General features: G+C 41.5%; 3 protein-coding genes across 3 annotated transcripts; 2 read left to right on the top strand and 1 right to left on the bottom strand. All coding sequences in view use genetic code 11, as the record gives it.

The window, feature by feature from the left end:
• Positions 1-1077: 1077 nt before the first annotated feature.
• EGR_03164 (Na(+)/H(+) exchange regulatory cofactor NHE-RF1) lies at positions 1078-3164 on the top strand (the record flags this gene model as incomplete). The annotated part of the gene is made up of 3 exons (XM_024492413.1): positions 1078-1261; positions 1904-1929; positions 2937-3164. The coding sequence occupies 3 exons, from the start codon at positions 1078-1080 to the stop codon at positions 3162-3164; spliced, it is 438 nt and encodes a 145-aa protein (XP_024353087.1).
• A 1945-nt stretch (positions 3165-5109) lies between these two features.
• On the top strand, positions 5110-19676 carry EGR_03163 (S-adenosyl-L-methionine-dependent methyltransferase ftsjd2; the record flags this gene model as incomplete). Its single annotated transcript, XM_024492412.1, has 18 exons — positions 5110-6108; positions 7353-7394; positions 7915-8385; positions 8433-8527; positions 9340-9409; positions 12062-12361; positions 12941-13037; positions 13979-14111; positions 14162-14566; positions 14912-15026; positions 15634-15714; positions 16094-16300; positions 16378-16509; positions 16643-16728; positions 16806-16916; positions 17568-17680; positions 18374-18482; positions 19580-19676. 18 exons carry the CDS (start codon positions 5110-5112, stop codon positions 19674-19676), a joined length of 3663 nt encoding a protein of 1220 aa, XP_024353086.1.
• A 2272-nt stretch (positions 19677-21948) lies between these two features.
• Positions 21949-22641, bottom strand: EGR_03162 (hypothetical protein; the record flags this gene model as incomplete). The annotated part of the gene is made up of 1 exon (XM_024492411.1): positions 21949-22641. One exon carries the CDS (start codon positions 22639-22641, stop codon positions 21949-21951), a length of 693 nt encoding a protein of 230 aa, XP_024353085.1.
• Between the last annotated feature and the right edge of the window lie 360 nt (positions 22642-23001).

The raw sequence follows: 23001 nt of genomic DNA, 5'->3' as shown, positions 1-23001 counted from the left end.
GTGTCCGGGCTATTGGCATGGCCCAAAAGGCCAGCCCACCCAGAGGTACAAGAGGGCTAATTCAAAGTACAAAAGTGGCGCCTCACCAGAACCGAGGGATAAACCACTATCGTATTACAACTAGAGTACGGCGGGGCGCATTGGTCTCCTATTGCTTGGCCTTTGTACCTCTACGACACCTATGCTGGTTTGATTTTGACATGCTTATTTCTTGGAGCAAATAAGTGATGGGCACAAATTTGGGAAAAGTCGGACGCAGGGTATATCTCTGGCTTGCGAGATGTTAAGTGCTCCTCAGTAACGAAGTTAAATCTATCTGTTTGCCCTTATCCAAAAGAGCTATTGTAACGCGATAGTGGTTTACCCCTCGGTATTGGTGAGGCGCCAACATTGTACTTTGATTTAGCCCTCTTGTACCTTGTTGGGTGGGCTGGCCTTTCGGGCCATGCCAATAGCCCAGACACCTTCTCTGAGCTAAATATATATTCTGCCCGAGCATTTTGTCTTCTTTCATCTTTAGGGACTCTCAGGACGCTAGTGTAGGCGGATCTGGATACGTGAAACATTATCGGTTTTGGGAAATGTCGGTCACTCCCCAACCAGTAGGTTCAGTTTGATTCCTTACCTTTTCTCTAAAAAACACATTGTAACATCATAAGTGTTACAGGGAGGTTAAATAAATTCCTTTCATTGGGACAAAATCGTAGAGGACAGCTGTTGTTAAATTTCGACCAAAAGAGGTAGTGAGGAGTTGCAAATAAAGCTACAAGCCAGCAAATACAAACAGAAATTTCCTCTAACAATGACAAAGTGGATCAAAGTTGATTTTGAGCAATGCTGTAACATGCATCCCTGTTTAGGAAACTAATTTTAGCATTTTTTCCCATTATTTTTATTGCAAATCAGAGGCCTTTTAATACTTTTGCATGAGTTTCGTGGTGCGGTTGTTGTTATTTTCGTCTACAGGCTTCGTTTTAATGGTTCATTTGAAAGAAGTCGAGCATTCGTTTGACTTTTGGAGCGTCTTTGTCGACCTCGTAATTCACTCTTTCCTCACTTGGAAACTTGACGGTCGTCATGGCTGTTCCCAGGTACTGCTGCATGCGGCTTGAAGACAAAACTGAGGGTTACGGGTTTTCCCTTATTGCCACAAAAAATCAAACCGGACAATACATTGACGAAGTAAAAGAGGGTTCGTTGGCTGATAGAGCTGGTTTAAAAAGCGGCGACTTCGTCGTTGAAGTAAACGGTGAAAATATACGTAAGTAGTTGGTAAATTGTCAGAACTCTCTTTGCTTGCCCTACACACAAGCGCTCCTTCAGTTGCTTCCTAGTTGTTCATTTCGAAATGGCCTTATTTGTTGACATTGTAAAATAATGCTCAACCTGGTTTTTTAGGATTTTTTGTCCTTCAGGTAGTTTGCTCAATTTTTAGGCGCATTTTCCTGCATTTTGATTATTCGAATCACGCTTGTCTCGTTTTTCGATTATTTTTAGTATCATATTCACATCCAGAAGTCGTAGAGTTGATAAAGAAGGGAGGCGATGAGGTTTCTCTCCTTGTTTTGGATTCGGAGGCTAGAAGACACTATGATGGGCTCTCAGTTATTGTTAACAGTGGGATGCCTGAAGTTCGGAGAATATGTACTTGGACTGAAAACTCCAATCATGAAGACAACTCGATCGGTAAATGCATTTTCCAAAAATTGCCAATTTGTCCTGTATCGAGCTCACTTCTTGAGGCTTGTATTTTTACCTTAAATATCGCACAATTGTCTGACTGTCCACTATTCAAAATATTCACCGGTGCCAATTTGCTTGATTTATACTCCAAGAAATCGTAATCGCTTTTATGTGATCACTTTTGCATGAAAGCTCACCCCTTTTTGCCTTTTTCATGTAGATGGGTCTCACGTCAACTGCACTAAGGTATGTCACCCATTTACTGTCGCGTCTAAAGTTTCACAACTATTATTACCCGCACTTTTATGCAATAATCCATCATTATTGCCTTTCACAATTTTCCTGCTAAAAGTTTTTATTTATTTTGCTATAAAGTTTTATTCGTGTTACAGCTTGTTTGTGTTTCTCCACTATTTCCAAAATGTGCACAATTTCGTTTTTTCTCCAACCCTTATGAAGTTTAAAGTCCTCACTAAGTTTCAAAAACTGTTGAACTTTGCCTTTCCGTGGACTTTGTCATCAGGGATTTGTTTGCGCCGTTTGCATCTTGTTCTTGTCACTTCAGTTAATCCCACGTTTTCATATCATACAACGCCAAACAAAAGTTGGTGCATCCACCCTTAACTTGTTTAGGCCTTATTAAAAATTCAAATTAAATGGAACGTGGCTATCGTCTTTTGTCTGTCCACATCTCGTCTTGCATTCATCTTGTGTGACTCTTCTCTGAATCTGACCCCGATAAGTCGCAAGTGAATGTTTGCGTGTGGGTGTAACCAGGTGTATTTGAAACCCCGTCAGTTTTATTGACAGTGGCCTTGCTCCTTCGTTTGATGACCAGTCGAAGCATTGGAATTCATTGTCTTTTATTTACTTTGTTGGTAATTCGGATGCGCTCGCGTGTTTACTTAGTAATTACGCCAAACAAGTGGCCACTTAATTTCCATTTGTCTGGCAGGCCCTTGATCACTACCGAAAAGAATAGCTCGGTGCCATCTTTGAAACCAGGTCATGAAAGTGTTGATTTGCGCCCTTTTGGCATTATAATTTCCGGCTGTAGTGGAGCTCGTGGCTAGCATTCTGGAAGTAAATGTATTGACGGCCTGAGAAATCAGTAGCGTGGTGGGATGGGGAAAGCTCCATGCTACCATCGTGGGAGACTGGAAAGGTTTGCATAATTAAATATGCGCTTTTGGAGAAGTTGGGTAATTGTTCTGCAAATTGCATCACCGCTTAATTGACTATCCCATTCCTAGGTGGAGGCAGCCGAGTCATCGGAACCCACTCCAGTTGTCGCTTCACAGCCCATTGACGATGAAGAGTCAAAGAAGGCAAACGAGCCCGCCCAATCGCCGTTAGCACCAGCGCAGACATCTGAGGGATCGGAACTGCCGAACTCTTCACGTACCACGTCCTCACGAAAGGCTTGTATGCAATCTGGCAAAAGCTTCGGTGCTAGGGCCAAATTTTTTAACCGTCTGTGATTCACCTCTCTCCCTCTTTGGCTTCTCGCTTTTCATCCCTTCTTGGTTTGAAGTCATTTTTGTACTTTTATGAGACTCTCGGAGTGTCATGTACTAATCGGTCGGACTTTTCCTCCTATTACTCGATTGCCGAAAGTCGGCATACGTTCCACTTTGTGAACGGTCAGTTTTTGTTAAAACTTTTTAAGGTTTCGCTTTTAGAAATTCTTGTGCAAGACTTATTCTCATTTTTAATGATGCAGGTGACAGACGTAACTAGCAGTGGGGTGGTTATTTGGGTCGGCGCAACGACTGTGCCATTCACACTGGGGGTCAACTGCGGGGGTTGCGTTCATGCGGCTTTTGCTTGGTGACGTGTGTGAAGGCTTGTAGACGTTGACGGGTATGTAGTGGTAGCATTGCTAATTGCAGCCACTAAGAGGTGGGGAGCTGTGTTTCATTTGACGTGCCACCGGCGGCCTTTGTATTCAGGGTGACTCAAAAGTCAGGTAGACTTTGACCCTGTCTAGTCTTTAGTAATGCACTACCCTTTAACGCAATTAGCTATGGAGTTTTTGGAAGCAATTGCTAAAGGAGCCGATGCTTTAGAAAAAGAATTTTTTAGTAATAACCTTATGTCGCATTCCACATCCAGGTCGCTATCCACTACTGATATTAAAGAATTTTTAGTAGTTTTAAAGGAGTGCTTTTAGAATCTTAGTTCATTTTGTTTCGAGAAATGTTAATATGGCAACACGGCTGTTTGTCTTTGTTTAAGCACTGCCATTTAAGGTTCCCATCCTATACTTATTCAGACAAAAGTTGGTTGTTTGGATTTCTAAGTGGGAAATTCCTCAGTTTTTGACCTTTTGTTGATGTTTTGGCACAATAAAACTGAATGTGAGAATTAAATATTACGGGACAGCATAATTGCACCTCAGGGACTATATCTTTAGTCTTATTTGCTGGAGCTACAGTTGGAATATTGGATAGTTAACTAAAGACTACAAAGAAAGTTGCTGCACCACTGTTGACTCCCTTACATAGGGCGAGATCGAATCATCAAAAGGATTAGGCGAAAGTTTACCAAAGCTATTCTCAGACTGTATATGAAACACTCCATACCGTTGAGTTACTTGAAAAGAGTCTTATGTGACATACAAACTAAGTTAGGTAATTATGTTCCGGAAATCTTATAGGACTTGCAAACTTGAGATAACTCAGTCAGTGGCCATATAATTAACTAAAGGGTCTTTTATCACTTAGTTAAATACTTGTGAAGACCTAGGTGAACCAAGTAAGCACTAAGGTGTAAGTCTGTAATTTTTACAATATAGATTTAAATTTCTCAAAATCCTGTTAATGTTATTAGAAGGCTGAAATTCTAGAAAGACGACATAATTGGGCCAAGGTCTTTTAGCGTCTTATGCGCCCTATCATCAACAAGTCCGGTCGGTTTGTAGCCATTTAGCTGTTGGAAAGTTCCATATGGTTAGTGTGTTGGGATTTGGCCCCTATTTTGATGAGTAACTACAGGCAGATTAAAACCAAGTAAAGCCTTGCGTGGGATTTGTGTGCTTTTTAGATGATAGTGAACATACTCTTGCTGCTTTCTATCATTAATTTAGCAACCCTTTTCTCCCAAACCCGTTTAATCAGAATATCCTCGCTTTCAGGACAAAATTTCGCCTGCTTTACTCCGAAGTCTACTTGTTGAACAAAAGACAAAATGTTTGTTTTGAATTTGGCCTAACTTGTCTCTAGTCTCAAAGAAAGCCACCCACCTAAGTGTTGAGTTGCTGCAACTATACATTAACGGTTGGTTGATAATTATAGCTACTATTTTCCCTTCAGAAGCTTTCGAAAGGATAGTCGCCTTAGCCAAAAAGTCTGGTCGAAAGGAAGCAAGACTGGAGGATTTTGAATCCATTCTGATACAGTTAACACTTGATTTCGCTGCTTAGTCATGGTTCAAGGGGACGAAAATCGCGAGCTTCTCATGGTCCTTATCGACCTGACTCCTGTATGGTGGGGCACATACGCCCATGAAAACCTCATTTTCCCTTCCTTCATTGAATGTATTCTCGCTTTTGTCAACTGTCACCTCACGCTTTCGCCCCTCAACGAAGTGGCCATCATAGGAGTCACTCCTGAGCAGACAGAATTTTTATGGCCCTCCTTAACCCCACTGGAAGATCTTGAGCTACAATCCTGTTACTATGGTCAGTATGAAGCCTTTACGATTCTTGGCGAGACAGTCAGACGGAAGGTTCAAAGACTCATAACTTCGTGCGAGTCTCTGGCCTGCACTGTTTCCTTCGCCAGCGCTATCAATAATGCTCTCTGCTACTATATCCGTCGTTGCCGTGAGCTGCGTCCCACTCTTTCCCTTCAAAATGACCCAGCATCTTCCAACACTAATGCAATCGTTGCTGTGGAGGACATAAGTAGTCTCCTAACTGACAACTTCCACGCTCGTATTCTCGTTGTGCGAGCAGCAGAGGACAATTCGGCGCAGTACCTTAGCCTCATGAACGCCGTGTTCACCGCTCAAAAGCTAGGCGTCCTCATAGATGCATGCATCATTCCACCCACCCGGATGTCTTACAGTGCCGACGATCCTCTGCGTCAGTCCTCCACAACTCTTCAGGAGTCCAGCAACTCCAGCCTTTTCCAACAGGCTGCCGACCTCACTGGAGGTATCTATTTGCGGATTCCTCGACCCGCGGGTCTTTTGCAATACCTCCTTTCCGTCTTCTTGCCTCGCGCTGGTCTCCGCTCACAATTAATTCTACCTGACTGTGGCGGGGGTGCAGCCACGGGAGTGGATTTTCGATCGGCATGTTTCTGTCATCGGAAGATGGTAGATTTGTCCTACGTCTGCTCAGTCTGTCTCTCCATTTTTTGCGCCTTCACACCGATCTGCTCCACTTGTCAGACACCTTTTAAGATCCCGATTGTGGCAGTATTGCCGCCGGAGAAATTGAAATAAATAAAATTTGTACTTCTGGTCTCAGAATCTTGTTCTTTTTATCTCGTGTGTGTGATTTGAGTGGCAAGTTTAAAGCTCATTCGTCGTTTGCATCTTTTTGTAGTGGTGAAATGGACTCAGAGCATCTTTTGTCCACACGAAAAAGGAAGGTATTTTAAATCCACCTGTTAATTGTGTTGACATTTCTCAGTGCAAATTATTTCCTAAGTTTTTTGGTATTGAAACTGTCGAATACTGGCTGAAAATTTTACTGTAACGTGATTAGAGTTATCGAAATCGTATAAAACGCTTTGAATGTATTTTCCTTTCTCGTAGGTTGTTAATGCGGCTGTTATTTTCCCACTTGAACAATGTTCAATGCTGCTGCGAGATTGCCGTTAAATTCTGCTTCTTCTGTTATTAAGTTTGGTCACGGTTTTAAGTTGGTAGATCTCATGGGGAAGCTGGTATTTCTTTTTTTCTGTTAAAATACTATCTGGCCATGCTGGTATTTGTACATTTGATTAACATTGACCTTAAAGTATCATTGCCGAAATTTGTGAATGATATTTGGTAGAGGCACGGCTATTAATAAGTTTTGGCAGGATTTACATGTTAAATCTTACTCCTATACAAATTGGCAGTTGAATTTTTACTATACGATGGTCAGGTATGTTTAAGGGGCCCTTATTAGTAAAGATATACGTCAACGTAATAGAAATTGAAATCTAGGATTTCTTCCCCAAATATACAAGCTTGCCGCGAATCCTACCTTTTTGGGACCGACAACATAACTCCAGCCCCGGCCATCTCCATTCCCATCTCGCTTTTACTTACCAATTGCCTATTCTATTTCATATATATTTGCCTAATGCCTGGAAAAAATTGCAATCATTACTTGGGGACTTATCAACAAAGTGCTTTGCAGGACAGAGTAAAACAATGTCTGTCGTTTCGTCGCCAAAATGAAGTGATCGTCTCACGGTTCATTTTCATTTCATTCTCAGTCCTCTTGAACTCTCGAGGAGGGCGTTACTGTTATCGCAATACTATCGAAGATAACCTACATTATTGTTAAAATCTGTACTGGCCAACTGGAGAAGATGCCGGTGTTATTTGTGGCATTTCAGCATTTCTACCTTGCTTACAAAAATTAGTTATGGAATGACCTCATGCAGTGTCGGAAAATTGTTATTAAGTATTAACCTTACGTTGAATTTCATCCTTTTTTTCTGTAGGCAGATGACTACCATCTAGGATCCAAGGGATGGGATTTGATGGTAAGTGATTCTTTTAACTTGTTTGTTCTTACCTAAACTGTTGCTGTTGATGAGCTGGTCACAGTGTTTTCTTGACCGCATTTCGGTGTGCCTATCTTGCATTTTTGGTTTCCTGAAGCAGTTTTCCATTGGAATCTTTTTTACATATTCACTGCTTAACTTCATTTGTTAAAATAACCCCCTTTAAACAAGCCAAGCGGAACTGTCCTTGACTCTGAGTGTATTGTGAATTATCAATGCCCATTAAAATACTTCAAGTAAACGGAATTTAAATGTCCCCGGTTTTCTGCCTACAGTATGGGGAACAGGAAGCAAAATATCGAATGCATTAATTTTCCAATTTCTGTTTTTTCTCTTACGACTGCAATGTGGGGTATCCCCACCTAAGGTGGGGAGAGTGACGAGTGGTTCACCAATTACCTCCATTATTATTATTAATGCATGTCCCTATCTCGTAAACTAAATATGATCGCGTCCTCCTATTTCTTACATCGGAAGCATTCCGTTTTTTTGTTTGCAGAAAAGGATGGGTTGGATAGAGGGCAAAGGTTTGGGTGCTCAAGGTCAAGGTCGTACCCAACCCGTGCAGGCGAAAGTGCCAAAAAAACGACAAGGTCTGGGGGTGGCTAGCTCGGCTGCGGAAGCTGCAACCCCATCACTCTGCTTCCGAGTACTTGAGGTGTCCGAAGTGCCCATGGGTCCGCACGCCTGGTCGGAGGACCCTGAGATACCCCCTCCGTCGGCTGACGATGATCGCGTCTATCCGTGGTCCCGATGGTCCAACTTCAGTGACGCCGCAGAGCTGCCCGCAGCGGCGTTGAAGGCCCTCCAAACCGTCCTTCTACAGCCCGATTCTCCACAGGCGCTCGGTCCGCCTATTGAAAGGATGGACACGCAGACGCGGTATTGCTCGGAGGAGTTGCTCATTGAAATGCTGTTCTATAAGGTTGGTTGGTTGGCTGACCGGTCAACGAGTCGGTCCTGGTCCAGTGTACGCGTGGTTTGGGATTGCAACTTTATTATGTAAATCGGTTTTAGAACTCTCTGGATAAACGGGGTCGTGATGCCATCACCAGTGCTCGTATTCGTTCCAACCCCTATGAGAATGTGCGTAGTGGTATATTCATGAACAGGTGAGCTGCTGGTTCATCTTGACTGCTTATGCCACCCTGCCAGTACCCTAAATTAATAGTTCATCAAACGACACAGCCGACCTTTTGTGTTTATTAAAAGAGGAGAACAAAATTCAAGACATGTAAAATGCTTTTACTATCAACTTTACTCCCGACTGCACTTTGCCATTTATCCCAGTGTCTGACTGTTATCTGAACAACGTCGGCAGGTGAGGGTTTATCAACATGGTTGCCAAACTCTTGGAAATTGTAGGTGTTCACGAATAATTGTGAAGTGGGCTGCCCCACGACATACGCACTGGTTGTTATTTGGCCTTTAGGCACACTCGTCACAGTAGCAGCCCCTTTTGCATATGTAAAGCCAAAAATTTCCATTTGACCTCGATAATCCTCGTATATGTGAAGCGCAGTTCGGAAATAATTTAGTGTTGTTAATGGGTTATTCGAGTATTAATGTACTAGGCCTACCATCATCCTAACATTGCGGTAATACTTTGTTCATTTTGTGGAGAGTTCTTTGTATTTCTTGCAATAGAGGTTGATCCATGCCCTAATACTTGCTAGGTCTGTTCATGTGCAATCGGAATCCATCTACCAAAGCTGTCAAATTTTTTGCCTTTCTGTTCCAGCTCAACTTTACTTGATCAGTAGCCATGTCAAAGTTCAATACTATTTCTCTGAAGTAGTGAAAACGCAACTTGATACGAACTGATAATGGGGAAAAATTACCTATTTCAAGACGTAAAACCGCCTGTCATGACCAACAAATCTTCTCGTTTATATCTTAAGCATTCTCTGCCACTTCAATCTAGAGCCGCGATGAAAATGGCTAACATGGATGCTCTTTTCAATGGACTCTTCTCCCAGGCGGCTCCTCCTAATGTAAGTTTGTCCATTAAGATCCACCGCTCTTATCGTTGCTTCGATTTCTCGGTGAGGGGAATAACAACTTTGAAGTAGCAAGAAGGGAAAGAAAATTACACAGACCATGTTCCATTTCAGGATGAATGATCGGGTTTTTGACTGGAAGGTATACTTACTATTTCCTTGCTCTTTTCTTTGCCATCCACCAATGTTTTTTGTGATAATTTATAATTTAATATGATCGTATTATCTGAAAACTTGTAATCCAAGGCTATCAAGACCACATTTTCAGTAGCTTGACTCATTTAACGTTCTTGTGACGTTATTTTTAGCCTTTAGACTGGCCTTGTGCTATTTACGGAGTCTGAATCTAAAACGTGATGGGGGCTGCGTAGCAGCTATAAATTTAACATTAGTTGGAAAATACTATCCGGATCTCTCGCGATTCGGTCTTCAGAACGGCTCTAGGAGCTATGCTTACCTCCCCTGCGCCACTAGTCCCTCGATCTCTGTGTACTGGTTCCAGCAGCACGACATGCGTTCTGCATTCTTTTCCTGCTTGCTACAAATATGGTGACTTCTGTTGATGACTTTAAGAAGTCTTGTGTTTAAATAAACCAGCCAGTTTCTATGCGAAGTAACAGCGATTGGGAGGATCAGTGCAGAATAATAACCAGGACTATTGTAGCATCGCAGTCTTTTTAATATCGGGTAACCGGAAAGTTCTCGCTGCTTTCGGTGTGGCCCTTTGCAATGACTTTCTCTAGCTCATGGAGGTTTGCAAATACCTGTCCTTGTTTATGTGCATGCTTACCCTGTTCTGTTCCACCCTCCCACTTTCGATTCGGAACCTCCATATCATTGGTGTTGTTTGAACTTGCTTTATGGTGCGCATTCAACTCGAATCCAAAGTCCCGTTTGCTTCATCTGAAATGGATGCATCACCTGATGAAGGTCCATTGGCAGAAGGTGCTGTTCGGAGATGGATGGAAGAATGCAATTCTAATAATGAAATACTGGATGCCGCTGCATTGCGTTGGGGAACTGTACCTATTCTTGTAACAGTGAAGAATTTCGTATCGAAACTAACCTAAGTAGCTAATGCAAGCAATGAAAGTAGTCGTTTATGCCTCCATCAACGAGGAAGTAAAGTTGTGGTGGAAGCCCCTAAGCAGATGACAATGAGCTTGAAAGACTAGCAACTCGTACTCTACTTCTTTAACGTATGTTTATTAACTGACTGACCTGCGTTGTGAACTTTTTACGCCTTACATTGAAAAAGGGTCGAAAATGTCATCATTTGTCTCCAACTGACCCATTCATCAGCATTCCATACCTGAGAATTTACCACTTCACCCCCAAAGCACTGACGGCTGTCTGTTTGGTGGTAGATACTATTGTTTACTTTCTGAAGGCCGGAAAGTAGTTATGACTGTGGTCAATCGACAAAATTCGGTGTTCGAAGGTGTGCGGAAAAGGCCATTTCAATAAAAGTCAGAATCAACCAATCCGACAACTTGCAACTTCTTGCTCCCGTAAAAAGTATTCGTAAGAAGGTTTGCCCTTTTGGATGTGATGGGAGATACCGCCTTATCCTTTGTATTCCTTTGAAATTGTTTCTCCAAATTGCGCTTATCACCTTTTTCCGGCGCTGTGAAATAAAATGGATAGTTGAGAAATAAAAGTGGAACATAAACAGGGGGGAGCTGGTAATGGGCTTTTTCTCAGATTTTAGAGACGAAACCGGTTGTAATGGTGGAACTTTCGAGCTTGTCGCGTTGAGAAAGGCTGACAGATTGTGGTAGGGTTTGTTTCATCAAACACGTTGTGTCAAGAACTTTCTTCGTAGTTCTATAATTTTTAACATGTAGAACTGCATAAACTTATTCGGTAACCCTGTTGATTGTTCTAAGCTCAATTTCCGTGTCACCTTCAGCAATGAAGCAATGTGAGGATGGAATTATTTAAAATCTCTTACGTAAGGGCAACTCACATTATTGATGTCAAAAAGGTGGAAAATTGACTGAAAGTACGGAAATCTTACCATTCTCTACTAAGATGGCTATGAGGTGACAGGAAGGGGTGCAATCAGGAGGAGGTCTTGAAAAACCTTATCTTTCTCTTTTCAATGACGTTTTTATTATGAGGAAATGCGAAATGCGCTCGTTCACGAGGTGTCTCGTCTTTGGATCTGGAAGAATTCTAGTTGTTGCAGTACATCATTGTACTATCTCCAATCCCATCTCGCTGTAGATTTCAATGCGCTCTGACATTGCCCTGGTGGCAAACTCTGAGGGGGATCACTGGAGTTGTTGAGGCCGCCTAACCGACTTCAGTGAAAGTGGATCCACTTAAATCAAATTATACACAAGAAATCTGAAGTAAATTAATTAAGGAATATTTTTAAGTACCTTGTGTGCAGTGGGTAGCCAATGCTCACGAAAAACTGGAGATTCCACAACACTCGAGTGATATTTGGGGACAAAAAGTTATGCCAGTTTAAGTTTGCTGCAAACGCACGGAAGGGTTGGGAGGCTAGTAGCCTGGGTGACATGCTATCAGCAGCGACTGAAGTGATTTACATAGTTGAATCAACAAATTATCGCATCGTTAATCTATCAACAGCACCGTCTTGTACCTTTTTGAGAGATATTTTTTCTCCCCTCATAGGAGATTCTCCACTTCGCCGATATCTGTGCGGGTCCTGGTGGATTTTCAGAGTACCTGACGTGGCGTCGTGGCCACCCCTTTAACTCCACCTCACCGACGCATCACTTTCCACACATCCGCGGCTACGGCATGACTCTCACTGGTCCCTGTGACTTCAAAATGGAGAAATTTGTCGCAGGTCCCGCTGAGACCTTCCATCCCTTCTATGGGTCCGCTAAAGATGGCGATATCACGAAGTGGGAAAACTTGGCTTCCTTTGCCCAGTTTGTTGCTCACAACACCGGTGACAAGGGTGTCCATGTGGTCATGGCTGATGGGGCAGGTTACTTTTTTTGAGCACCCTTTGACAAAGTTATTTGACCTCCCGATTTTCCTATCTGAATATCACGTCACGAGTATCGTGGCGTGTATTTTCTGTCCGCCCATGATAGCTATGGTTGCACCAAGCTGTGTCGCAAACTAGTTTATTTTACAGTAGATATGGAATAATTTTCGTTAGATGACTGTCGCCTCCGACTAAAATTAATTAAAAATTGTTATGTTAGAACAATAAAACATCGGCGTTGTGATAGTCAACTGTTCCCTCGAATAGTGATGACAAATTCAAATACCTTGCCCTCATCCCAAATTGTTTACGCGATGGACTGAATCGTGGTCCACTTTAAAGTCGTCTGGTTAATAATAGTTCCTAAGGCTATTCATTGAGGTAATGTTGTAATGCCTTCCACTTATCTATGATTTTTGTCTAGCTAACTAAAAAGATAGTGAAAAAGTGCACTTTCTACCTCTGAGGGACAACCGATTAAATTTGCCTAACATTTTTAATGATTAGTAAAACACCAAGATTTTTGAGATGTTTTTCTTATTCTGGGTTTTTAGGGCTTTGACGTTTCCGATGCCTATAACCTACAAGAGGTGAAATCCAAACACATCTACCTTTGCCAATGTCTCTGCGCCCTAACCCTTTTGCGACCCGGTGGGTTTAACCCCTATTTTCCTCTTTAACATTCTCCTTTTCATTTTTTGCACAATTCTTGAACTTTTGTGCCCTCTACTACTTTTTGTTTTTTTTGACGCACTTTAAAGGTAGGCGTTGTCAAAGTAGGCAGCGATGAAACTTATGAAGTACATTTAGGTTCAGGAGTGTTTGGAAGCTGAAAGTGAAGTTAAATCAATTTTCTTCTCAGAACTGATTAATTTCTCGATTTCAGACCTTCCTTGACAATCTGGTATTATTTCATAATTTGTTTTCGTCGATGATCGGCTGTTAAAAAAGAAGCAGGTAAATTTGGGATAGCATCTCTCTTAAATATTGCGTAACCATTTGTTCTTAAAATCAGATTGTTTTCATTTCCTAAAATTGAAGCCTTTCTCGAAGATTAAAAAATAACGAAAGTTAGAGACAGCAAGTAAGACTCACTGCAAAAGTTGCTCGATTTTTTGATGTCAATCTCCCAATACAAGAACTAGGCTTTAAAATATGTTGACAAGCTGTCATTCTTTGATTGACCAATTAGAAAGGGAATTAAATTGTATAAAATCCTGCCCATCATAGTTCACTATTTCACAAATGCATCTCATTCCGCAAAAGAACAGCCAAGATTAGAACGGATAAGTTAAATTGAACTATGTAACTAAATGCGAAATTGCTAACTTTATGGGGCAGCTCTCATGAGGCAGTGATATAGTTAAAATCCGTGTTAAACAGCATTAAAGTGCAATCGCAAACTCCATTTTGAATGCTCAAAGTAACGAGGGAAATTCAAAACTTTCCCTCATCCCAATGGCGAGGGATGAAAATCTCGAGTTGCTTATGTGAAGTAAGTAGTGCTGCTTTAAAAGCGAAGATGCTGAGGTATAGAAGTTGGTTTTTCGAGCTCCTTTGAGCTCATCACGTTCTACTTGTCTCACTTTTAGGTGGTTGTTTTGTCACCAAGTTGTTCGACATCTTCACCGATTTCAGTGTGGACCTGATCTGGCTTATGAGTCATGTCTTCAAGCGCATCAAACTCATCAAACCCATCTCCAGTCGGCCGGCCAATTCAGAGCGGTAAGTCGTCTCTTTCCAAACTCCCCTTCTTATCCCCTCTTGCCTTCTAGATACCTTCTTTGTGAAGGTCTCATCACCTCCAATCCTGGAATGGCTGGATGTCCCAAGGCCCCTCCCTCTTGCTCAACTGCCAACAGTAGCAGCGTCAATTCGGCGCCACAGTGTTCCAAAGCTCCTTTCAAGAAGTCTATCTCACAACGTGCCAACGCTGTAAAGCGCAGCGGTGGTAATAGTGATGTTAGTGGTAGTACCCTCCAAGTCGACACAGCGTCGGCTGTGGGGGTGCTAATTAAGCACCTTCTTGCGGTCAGTGAGGGTCTACACAAACGACGAAAAGCCGAAAAGGGGGAAGAGGAGACGTCACTACTTTTTGATATCCTTCGTTTGGCTCACTATGAAGAGAAGACTGGTCCAAGCGAAGGCTTTGCTGATTTCATTACCAGCGTGAATGAGGAGTGAGTGCAGTTGTGCTTCCTTTCCTTTCTTGCTGTGTCAGCTAAGTTTAGTATGGAAACTGTTCAAATCAAGTTTGAGTGTGCAAGGCGATGCTACCTTGACATTACCAAGTGCCAGTAGTAAATGGGAGGTGAGCTTCCGTTGATTCTTTGGCTTTCCACGACGAAATGCAAGCATGACTACAGATTCCTGGTTGACTCGTCTATACTTCAATTTTTTCGCAAACCGACCGCTTTCTCTCATAGGCTTGTGATTCGTCTTAGCTGGATTTGAATGGCTACATTGCTAAATTGCTATTCATAAGTAGCATTTGAATAAGTGGTTTTATTTTTCCTCCTATATAGGCTTGCATCTCATCAGTGTCTTTACCTCTCCAAGATGATCATCTTCGCCGACAATGGGGCAAAGGAGGATGATTCTCGAGATGATCTCAGGGTTGCCTGTTTGAAAAAGTGGCAGGTGGGTGTGCTGTCTTTTTTATTGTAACGGCGGTTTGTTGAAGAAAATACCTTTTTCTAGAATGTCCTTATGATTAAAATCAAGTGGGACTGAACTGTGATCTGCCTCTATGAAATTGGTCACAGTGAATCAGTTTGAGTTCAAGAAGAGTCATTCAGAGTTTCAGAAGATAAGTGTCTTCTTTCTTATCAACAATTGCCTAGGCAAACTACTAAAGGCTATCATAGATCAGAGCATAGTAAGCTGATCCATCAATCGCATTCAGTTTTTCTGTAGCCTTTTCTTCTTTTGTGAACCGGTTTTGAGGTTCCTTCACCAGCTCGATGTCTGAAGGGCTTTGCATTTGTCCCATCCGTACGATCATCTTGGTATCCAAACTGAGCCGATGATTCGCTCCAGAGTAATAACTTGCTTTAAGCAAGGAGAATAGCCGCCTTATCGAAGGAGTCACATGATACACTCAGAGGCGAACAATCACTGCTTATAGTCTAGACTTCGATAATATTTTCAGTTCAAGTATAAATTTAAAAATGATCAAATGGCACTGTTTGCGATAGTCTACTAAATCACAGCTTAAGTAGGTATCTTGTTTACTCCTCATTTTTAGATACCTGAAGTTGCTCGGGGACCCTGCTCGTGGCCCCTGTGGTCCAGTAACATTCCTCCAATCCTGAAGAGCATCATACGTGTGAGCTTTTCTAATAAATTAACAAGATATTACACAAAATATAGTTAGAGGTACTTATTGTAGCTGTAAAAATCCTTTCTTTTGTAATCGTGCTACAATGCTTTGATTTCCTGTCGCTGACATGCAAGTTAAATTAATTATTTATCCTGATTCCAAGTTTAAAAATGTATGTATTTTTGCTGTCATATTCATTCTAGCCCCTTTTGGTAATGAGTCCGTAGGCATGTCATTTTTTCATCTTAATTTTTGCTGGTCAATTTACTAGACAAGCTGGACGCCTTGTGATATTGCAGGAAAAATTGTTTTTAGCTTTCTCATTCGGATTTTGGCTCTTGGTAATCGTCTGTTCTGTAATAGGTCTATGGTCATGCTTTTACAGGAATCATCCAAGGGCACAATGCTAAACAACCTGCCTAGGAATCTGTGTCGTCCAACGAATATAACTCTACTCACCAAAGACGACCTTTCTCGCTCTTCCTTCTCTCCTCACTCCCTTTACGCTGTGGTTTTGAGTGAACTCCTTCTGAATTCCAGTAATCTGCCCAAGCAGCCTGTGATGGTCATATCATTAGGTGGAGGCTCTGCAGTTAGTTTCAATTTCCATGACCTTTCTTCGGAGTCAGTTTTGTGTTTTTCCTCCTCATCCTGTCTTTTTTTTCTCAGCAGGGCAAAGAAAATCTGAAGTACAGCTGTGATGGTAAAAAATGGAGTGATATCTCATGGCCTGAGGAAATCCATCCCCGTCTGCCCGCTGGGAGTCTCGTCTGGGCCCTCGTCATCAACACCTATTCCCCTGTATTTTTCATTTATAATCTTGCTTACACAATGTGCAAACGCATAGTTTTTCTATCCCATATGTTTCTCCGTAAGGAACAATACATAATTTCATAAGCAAATTCTGAACTTTTCTTGCCTTTTTGCTGTTTAGGATAGACTCCGTAAACATGCCCTAATGTTGCTTGACGCGGCTTTCATCTATGGCATTGACATACAGTCTCTGTCTTACGGAGAAAGGTATGCTGATTACGCAGTGTCTATCCTCAACAAAATTTTTGTTACCTTACCCTTCCATTTCTAATTCTTTTTTTCAGAATGCGACATATTCGTGACCTCTGCAATACCGTGGATTTCGTAAATGATTCTGTGAAGATAATTTCGCCGCCTCTCTTACTTCTACCCCAAATGCAAGCTTTTATGCAACAGTAAGGGTACACATTGTGTTTTTCATCACTGAAAGTTAACCTTCGGACTGGCTGGTTGGTTGGTTCCATTGGTCTACTTATCCATAACGTGACCCTACCTTGAAGCTCTTTTGGGAAATAATCCTTGCTCGTTCCGATTCCCGTTGATGTATTTTACTGTTGAACAAATTTATTATTTTTTTACGCGGGAGATTCTCAGTAGAGGTTAGAGGCTCTTCCCTGATTTATAAAAAGTTTTATCGGGTTTAAAGGAAAGGAGAAGATAGAATCTCATAATTACTTCTATCGGCAGCTAGTGCGATTGAAAAACCTGGATTTTTCTCCTTTCGTATACTCAGAGATTCTCAAAATTGCCACGAACTCTGCATAATTTTCCACTGTTCAAAAGAATAATGCAAACATGTTTCTTATAAACTGAAATCAAAGCTTTCAAACTTCGCAAATATCGATTCCAATTGCAAAGTGATAATTTTTTTCTTCCCGATCTCGAGCGATTCTCCCCTCGCAACTCTAGGTGAGATTCACGGCTTCATTGTTCTCTAATTTAGTGCAGATACCCTCCTCCCTTAGGCTATTTTATTCAACCGGCTTTTTCTATGATTAAATTGATGGCCTTTATAATGTCTCCGTCTTTTCGTTGTTTTATCTCAGGTTGACGCTTCTTCCTTGCAAGGACGCACCGAATAAAGTTCCCATGTTTGTCGCAACCACTGACGGGTGCACCTGTGCACCAAAAGGCCTCCTCCTCGTCAAGCATTTGGCCAGTAAGTTGTGCAACAAGGTAGTGCCATCCTCTGGATGTTCACTGCTTGCATGGTGGAAGATTTAATGGTCACTAGAGTTATTACTGAAGTCAATTTACTTCTGTGGTGCTACATTGGTTTTTTTATCTACTTACCATTGTTGACTTTATTCGCGGCTTTCAAATAGGAGTAGGCAGTTAAGTGTAGTAGATCAAGCCAGTCAGTTTGTCTGATCAAAGGCTTCATCGTTGTTAGTTGACACCTACCCTCTATTTTGGTTCTCACCCTTTAAATTCATGTCAAGGTGGAAAGCATCTATCCAGTTATACACCTAGCTTCTTTACTTTGTTCACTTGAATTCAAACGGTTTAGGTTAATAATGCTACTTATTAATGCGTAGTTTGAGGTGGATGGAAGAATCGAATTCTACTTCCGGCCAAACTAGTGATTTAGCAGAGTTTGTGATTAAAATACTGTTTTCCAGAGCATGGAGCCTGCCAAACCATCGACGAACTGTCGCCAGTCAAGCCTTTTGGTCGTATCTTTGTGAATGTTTCTAGCTACTTCCTGTTTCATCCTCCGTCAGTTCTGCATAGAATCACCATAGGCTCTTTTGTCTATCTTTGCTTTTAATAAAATGGAAGTTGACTCAATGTGATGAAGCCTCGAGTTAGAAGTCGACTGTCTCAAATTAGTATTATATTTACACCAAAGGTCCATGGAGCATGCGTCGAAGTCGTGGTACTGGATTTCTCTACTACTTTAACGAACAAACCTGCGAATCTGTTTACGCAGCACCCCCTGGTGTTGAATTACCTTTCAGGTAGGCGTAATGATTGCTTCCATAAAATATTCCCACTTTCTCACGCTACTATATTCTTTCTACCAAGTAGCTCATGCGAAGGAATCCCTTATGTCTGGGGTATCAAATGTGAGATATCCAATGTAGTCTGTCGGTAATCGTGGAGAGTAAAAGGTTGAATGCTAGGTCGATTTAGGCACACATTCTAGCTTCACGGAACAGTTTTTCGCAAATTATTCGGAGGTAAAAACAATATGAATGAGAATCTTTGAAATGCTTTTGTCCTTCACCCGATACCTTCCACTCCACAGCCAGTTTTCGGCTTAGCTTGGCTTACTCATTTGTAATAATGAACAATCATATTAGCGAGAAGTTAAATTTTTCGTTACTTAGTCAAAATTCCGTTTTTGACTTTCCAAGCTATCTGCCCTTGTTTCCATTGCAAAGTTGGCAGGAAGTAATGATATCTTTAAAAGTTATAATCATATATATACAAGGGAAGTTAAACCCAAACCGATAATACCAGTCTTACATTTGTGCGCTTGTCCCAGCGCTTACGCAATACTTGGTAACATTTAATCCAGAAAGATTTGTCGAAGCCGAAGCTATGGGTCGGGCACCACTGCGGCCGAGATCGTCATTTACTGATGTATGGTCAACGTCTTTGGAGGGTTTACAATGTGCTATTCACGATTCTACTGTAGAGCAGCTGATCACCCTGTCATTGCACTGTGCTTGTGGACTTCTGTAGACATCTACGGGTTTTATCTCTTCGTACACAGAAAATTTCACTACATAACGCTGGTGCATGTTCACGCTGCCACTGTTATCTGCCATCTTGAGTAACGCTTTAGGAATTGGTTCGCATTACGTGTAACAGTTATCTGTAGCTTTGCCCACGTTCCACTGCCGCATTCGGTGTCGCCACGGTAAAGTCTGTTCTTGTCTCTGGCTTGACTACCCCCATACGATAGCCCTCGTGCCGTTTCAGCGAATGCGGCACCTCATACTTAGATGACCATTCTCGTTGACCTTTTGGATTGGGTAGAGGAAATCACCTTTTTAAAAGTGATATGTAGACATATTTTAGCTTTTATGTGTTATCGTTTACCTTCCAGCCAAACGCTCTTCTTGCGAGTTCCATGGAGGGCCGAACATGATGGTGAACTTGATGCCCCCTATCTGATCGAGCACTGTCATCGAACGCAACTTTAACCACCTCTGTGTACTTTATGTAACATTGTGTAAAAATAGAGTGGATTGTTGGGGCTTTTTTGGCTGGCTTACTTTCTTAATCTCATTGTGAGCTCCTTTTGCCTCACAACTGCGAACCCCACATGTGAAAACATGAAAATTAGATCAAGAAACGAATTGCCTGTGATTGTGTTTTGTTGTGTGATTTTTTGGTGACCATTTGGTATTAAATATTGTTGTGCTGGAGTTAAGGTGTGGGATCCCAAGAGTTGATGAATTTTCTGAAATGCGCATGTCTTTATTACCAATGGCAATCCTAACTAGGGTGCACAAAGTTTAATAATGGCCATGTTTTTGATCCTAGTCAGATTGAATAGTGCTTTGCTTCGACATAAAGAGGTTTACAGCGACAGAGGTCATTCTGAAGGTGTGAATTTATAAAGAGCCTATGGTTTAGATTGAGTTGTCAATGTTTGAAAATATAAAACAGTTTTTTTACTTGAGTTACTGTCAGATTGTTCTGCTTACTTACATCCCTATATCATTCCCTTGAAAGTGTCGAAAGCTTGTCATTATGCTACAGCTGCCAAAAGTAACTAGTATGTCAAGTTTCAGTACAAATTCATCAATTTTGAAATATGCGATTTCTTGGGCTATGCGTTTGAAATCACGGCATGTAAGTTTCAGTGTAAAAAGTATTATCGTTGGTATCGTTCTTGTTCTTCTTTCGTTCTCCGTTCTTCTTCTATTGTTCTTGTTCGGCATCGTTCTTCTTGACTTATTCCCTCTTTGACCTGGTATGTGCCACTTTTCTATTTCAAACCTTCATATCATAAAGTGTTGTTTGAAACTGCTTTACGGTTGCGTTTAGCTCGGACCCAAAGTTCTACTGGGTTCCCTTAAAATGGACACATCACTTGGTGAAGTTCCATTAGCCGAACGCGCTATTCGAAAAAGGAAGAATCAATGCGATTTCAGTAATGGATCCCTAGGTGCTGCTGCACCGCTTCGGGGAGGTCTACCTGGTCTTCGAAACAAAGAGGAAGTACATATCATAGCTAAGTTGAACAGTTGAAGATTAATGTATCAAGAAGAATTGGCAGCACTGTTTACTGCGAGTGATGAAACAGGTTGTTTGTACTTCGTAGAAAAGTCGTAATGGGAGCTTCCAAGCGGATAAGTCCTCCATATCACATTAACAAATGACCATAGATTTGAAAGGCTATCAATCTGTCGTTCCCTTGCATACGTTTCAAGTCGAGCCGTTGAAGGTAGGTTTGCTTGATGGCTGACTAATTTATTAATAATGGCTCTTGTACGTTTTGCACCTTTGTATAAAGAAAAGCAGCTGTGGATATCCCTCAATGATCCATCCACTACCTTACACCACCATCCACCAATTTAGCTCCAAAACAAATATGCCTGACTTGTGCGAAGGGGTAGTGAATCGTAGAGAGGGTTGTTCACAACAAATTCCTTGTCGATAGCCAAACAAAAAATCACGGCTGAGATTCACCTGTTCAGTACAAATCGTTGCATCGAAGATTAGCAAATTAGTCAGCAGCTAGTCTCCTCCTTACAAGGCAACTCAATGACCTCTCAGGTCGTAGTACACCTGACTCGTGAAAAGATTTGCACTGTAGGATGGAACGGAATGGAGTAGGAGATGCTGCCCCACTTCATCCTTTGTACGCCTCCCCGTGACCTCTTCTGACATCAATAATAGACAGTCACTGGATCACGCGCAAAATGGAAAGGAGTTTTGAGAAATGGAGATTTCTTGGTTCCTAGAGGTAATCCAAATTCAATTCTCAAACTTTTCTCGTATCAAAGGAGTGTTTATTATAATGGTTGTTATTTTAACAAAAAAAATATTTTTATCACATTTTGGTATTAAAACCTGGCTTCTTCAATTTTGATTTTCCAATATTTCTGGTATAAACTACAAGGACTCATTAGTTTGGCACTTTTACAGTAATATTTTTGATTCGTATAGTGGATTTTGCATTTTAATACTTCTACGTTTAAAATTCACAGAAGCTATTATTTGATTGAACTTGTACATAAATCCTATTTTTGGCGTGAGACCTCCTTCTTGTATCCAAAACACTTAATTATTTCTAGTAGAAATTTGAACAAAATCCACCAATTTTGCTATGAAACTGAAATGTACAGTATTTGAAAAGCATGTAATTTTTCCTCATTGAGGTACTCACAGCTGATCTTTCTTTGTCCAGTTACCCCTTCCATCCTCAAAATGCACTGAGAAGTAAGTAAGACACTGATACTTTATTTAAGCATATCTAAATTTCCGTTTTGTGGGATAGTAACTGCGTAGCTGATTCGTTGGTATCATCTTTCTAGGGCTGCTTCCAGTGTATTGGCTCTCATCAAATCCACTGTCTCTACTTTCTGTTAGCGTTACCCATTTCGGTAAAATCACCCTTGAACCGCAGCACCAACATTTCACAATTTGTATTGTTTCCGCATCACTGCCATCTCGATAGCTTCCACGTCTCCTGATGGTGCTGCTCCTATCATCCACACTCCTTTCCGTCGTCATGGCGAATAGACGGTGCAAACAATCACAGAAGGTTGTCAGTTGTTTTTCTGTGTCAAAATTGATGAACCAGTAGCCACTCTTCTCCTTTCGTTTTGCATCAATGCACAACGCAACAAATTTGGATCCATGATCAAACATGTAGTAACTCACTATATCTTTGGTGAAGATGTGTACTTCTTCGTGTGGCCATCGTTTTTCCACCAGTCGCACAGATCTCGCGTCCATCTCCACGAAACATCGCGATGCAGGACGATCCATAGCCTCGATAAGAGCACGATAGACCAGGTAATAGCAAGTCTTGTCGTTCACCTCGGCTTGTGCAAATCCATAGTCAAAACCGCTTTCTATTCGAGAATGACCAAAGGTGAAAAATGGATTGGTGAATATGGAAGATCCTGAGTAGACTTGTGCTTCACCGAGCATGTTGTTAGCTCGTGTGATGCTCGATTACTGTGTGTGTGTGTGTACGTGTGCACGTTCATGGTCCGTGTGGATTGCCAACTCGTAGTTAATGGGATTTTCTGTGCAAGCCCATGGTTTCCTCTTACAATAATGCTTGTGTATATGTGAAATGAAACGTGTTTGGGAAATGACCTACGTGTGAGAGTTCTTTACAAAATTTTCGTAATGTTTCACCTTTTATGTGAGAAGTGAAAAATGATTTAACCCACCTAGTAGATAGTGGTGGGAATACGTGGTTTGACCAATCGCTCATTGTTATTTCACTCATACAAGTGCCTGAGATTGATTGCTTTGATTTGATGTTTGACTTAATTCAAAGTT

Source organism: Echinococcus granulosus (assembly GCF_000524195.1).
Source record: "Echinococcus granulosus chromosome Unknown EG_S00016, whole genome shotgun sequence".
Classification (NCBI taxonomy): domain Eukaryota; kingdom Metazoa; phylum Platyhelminthes; class Cestoda; order Cyclophyllidea; family Taeniidae; genus Echinococcus; species Echinococcus granulosus.
The sequence above is the reverse complement of the archived record's forward strand: the minus strand, read 5'-3'. Positions and strand labels throughout refer to the sequence as shown.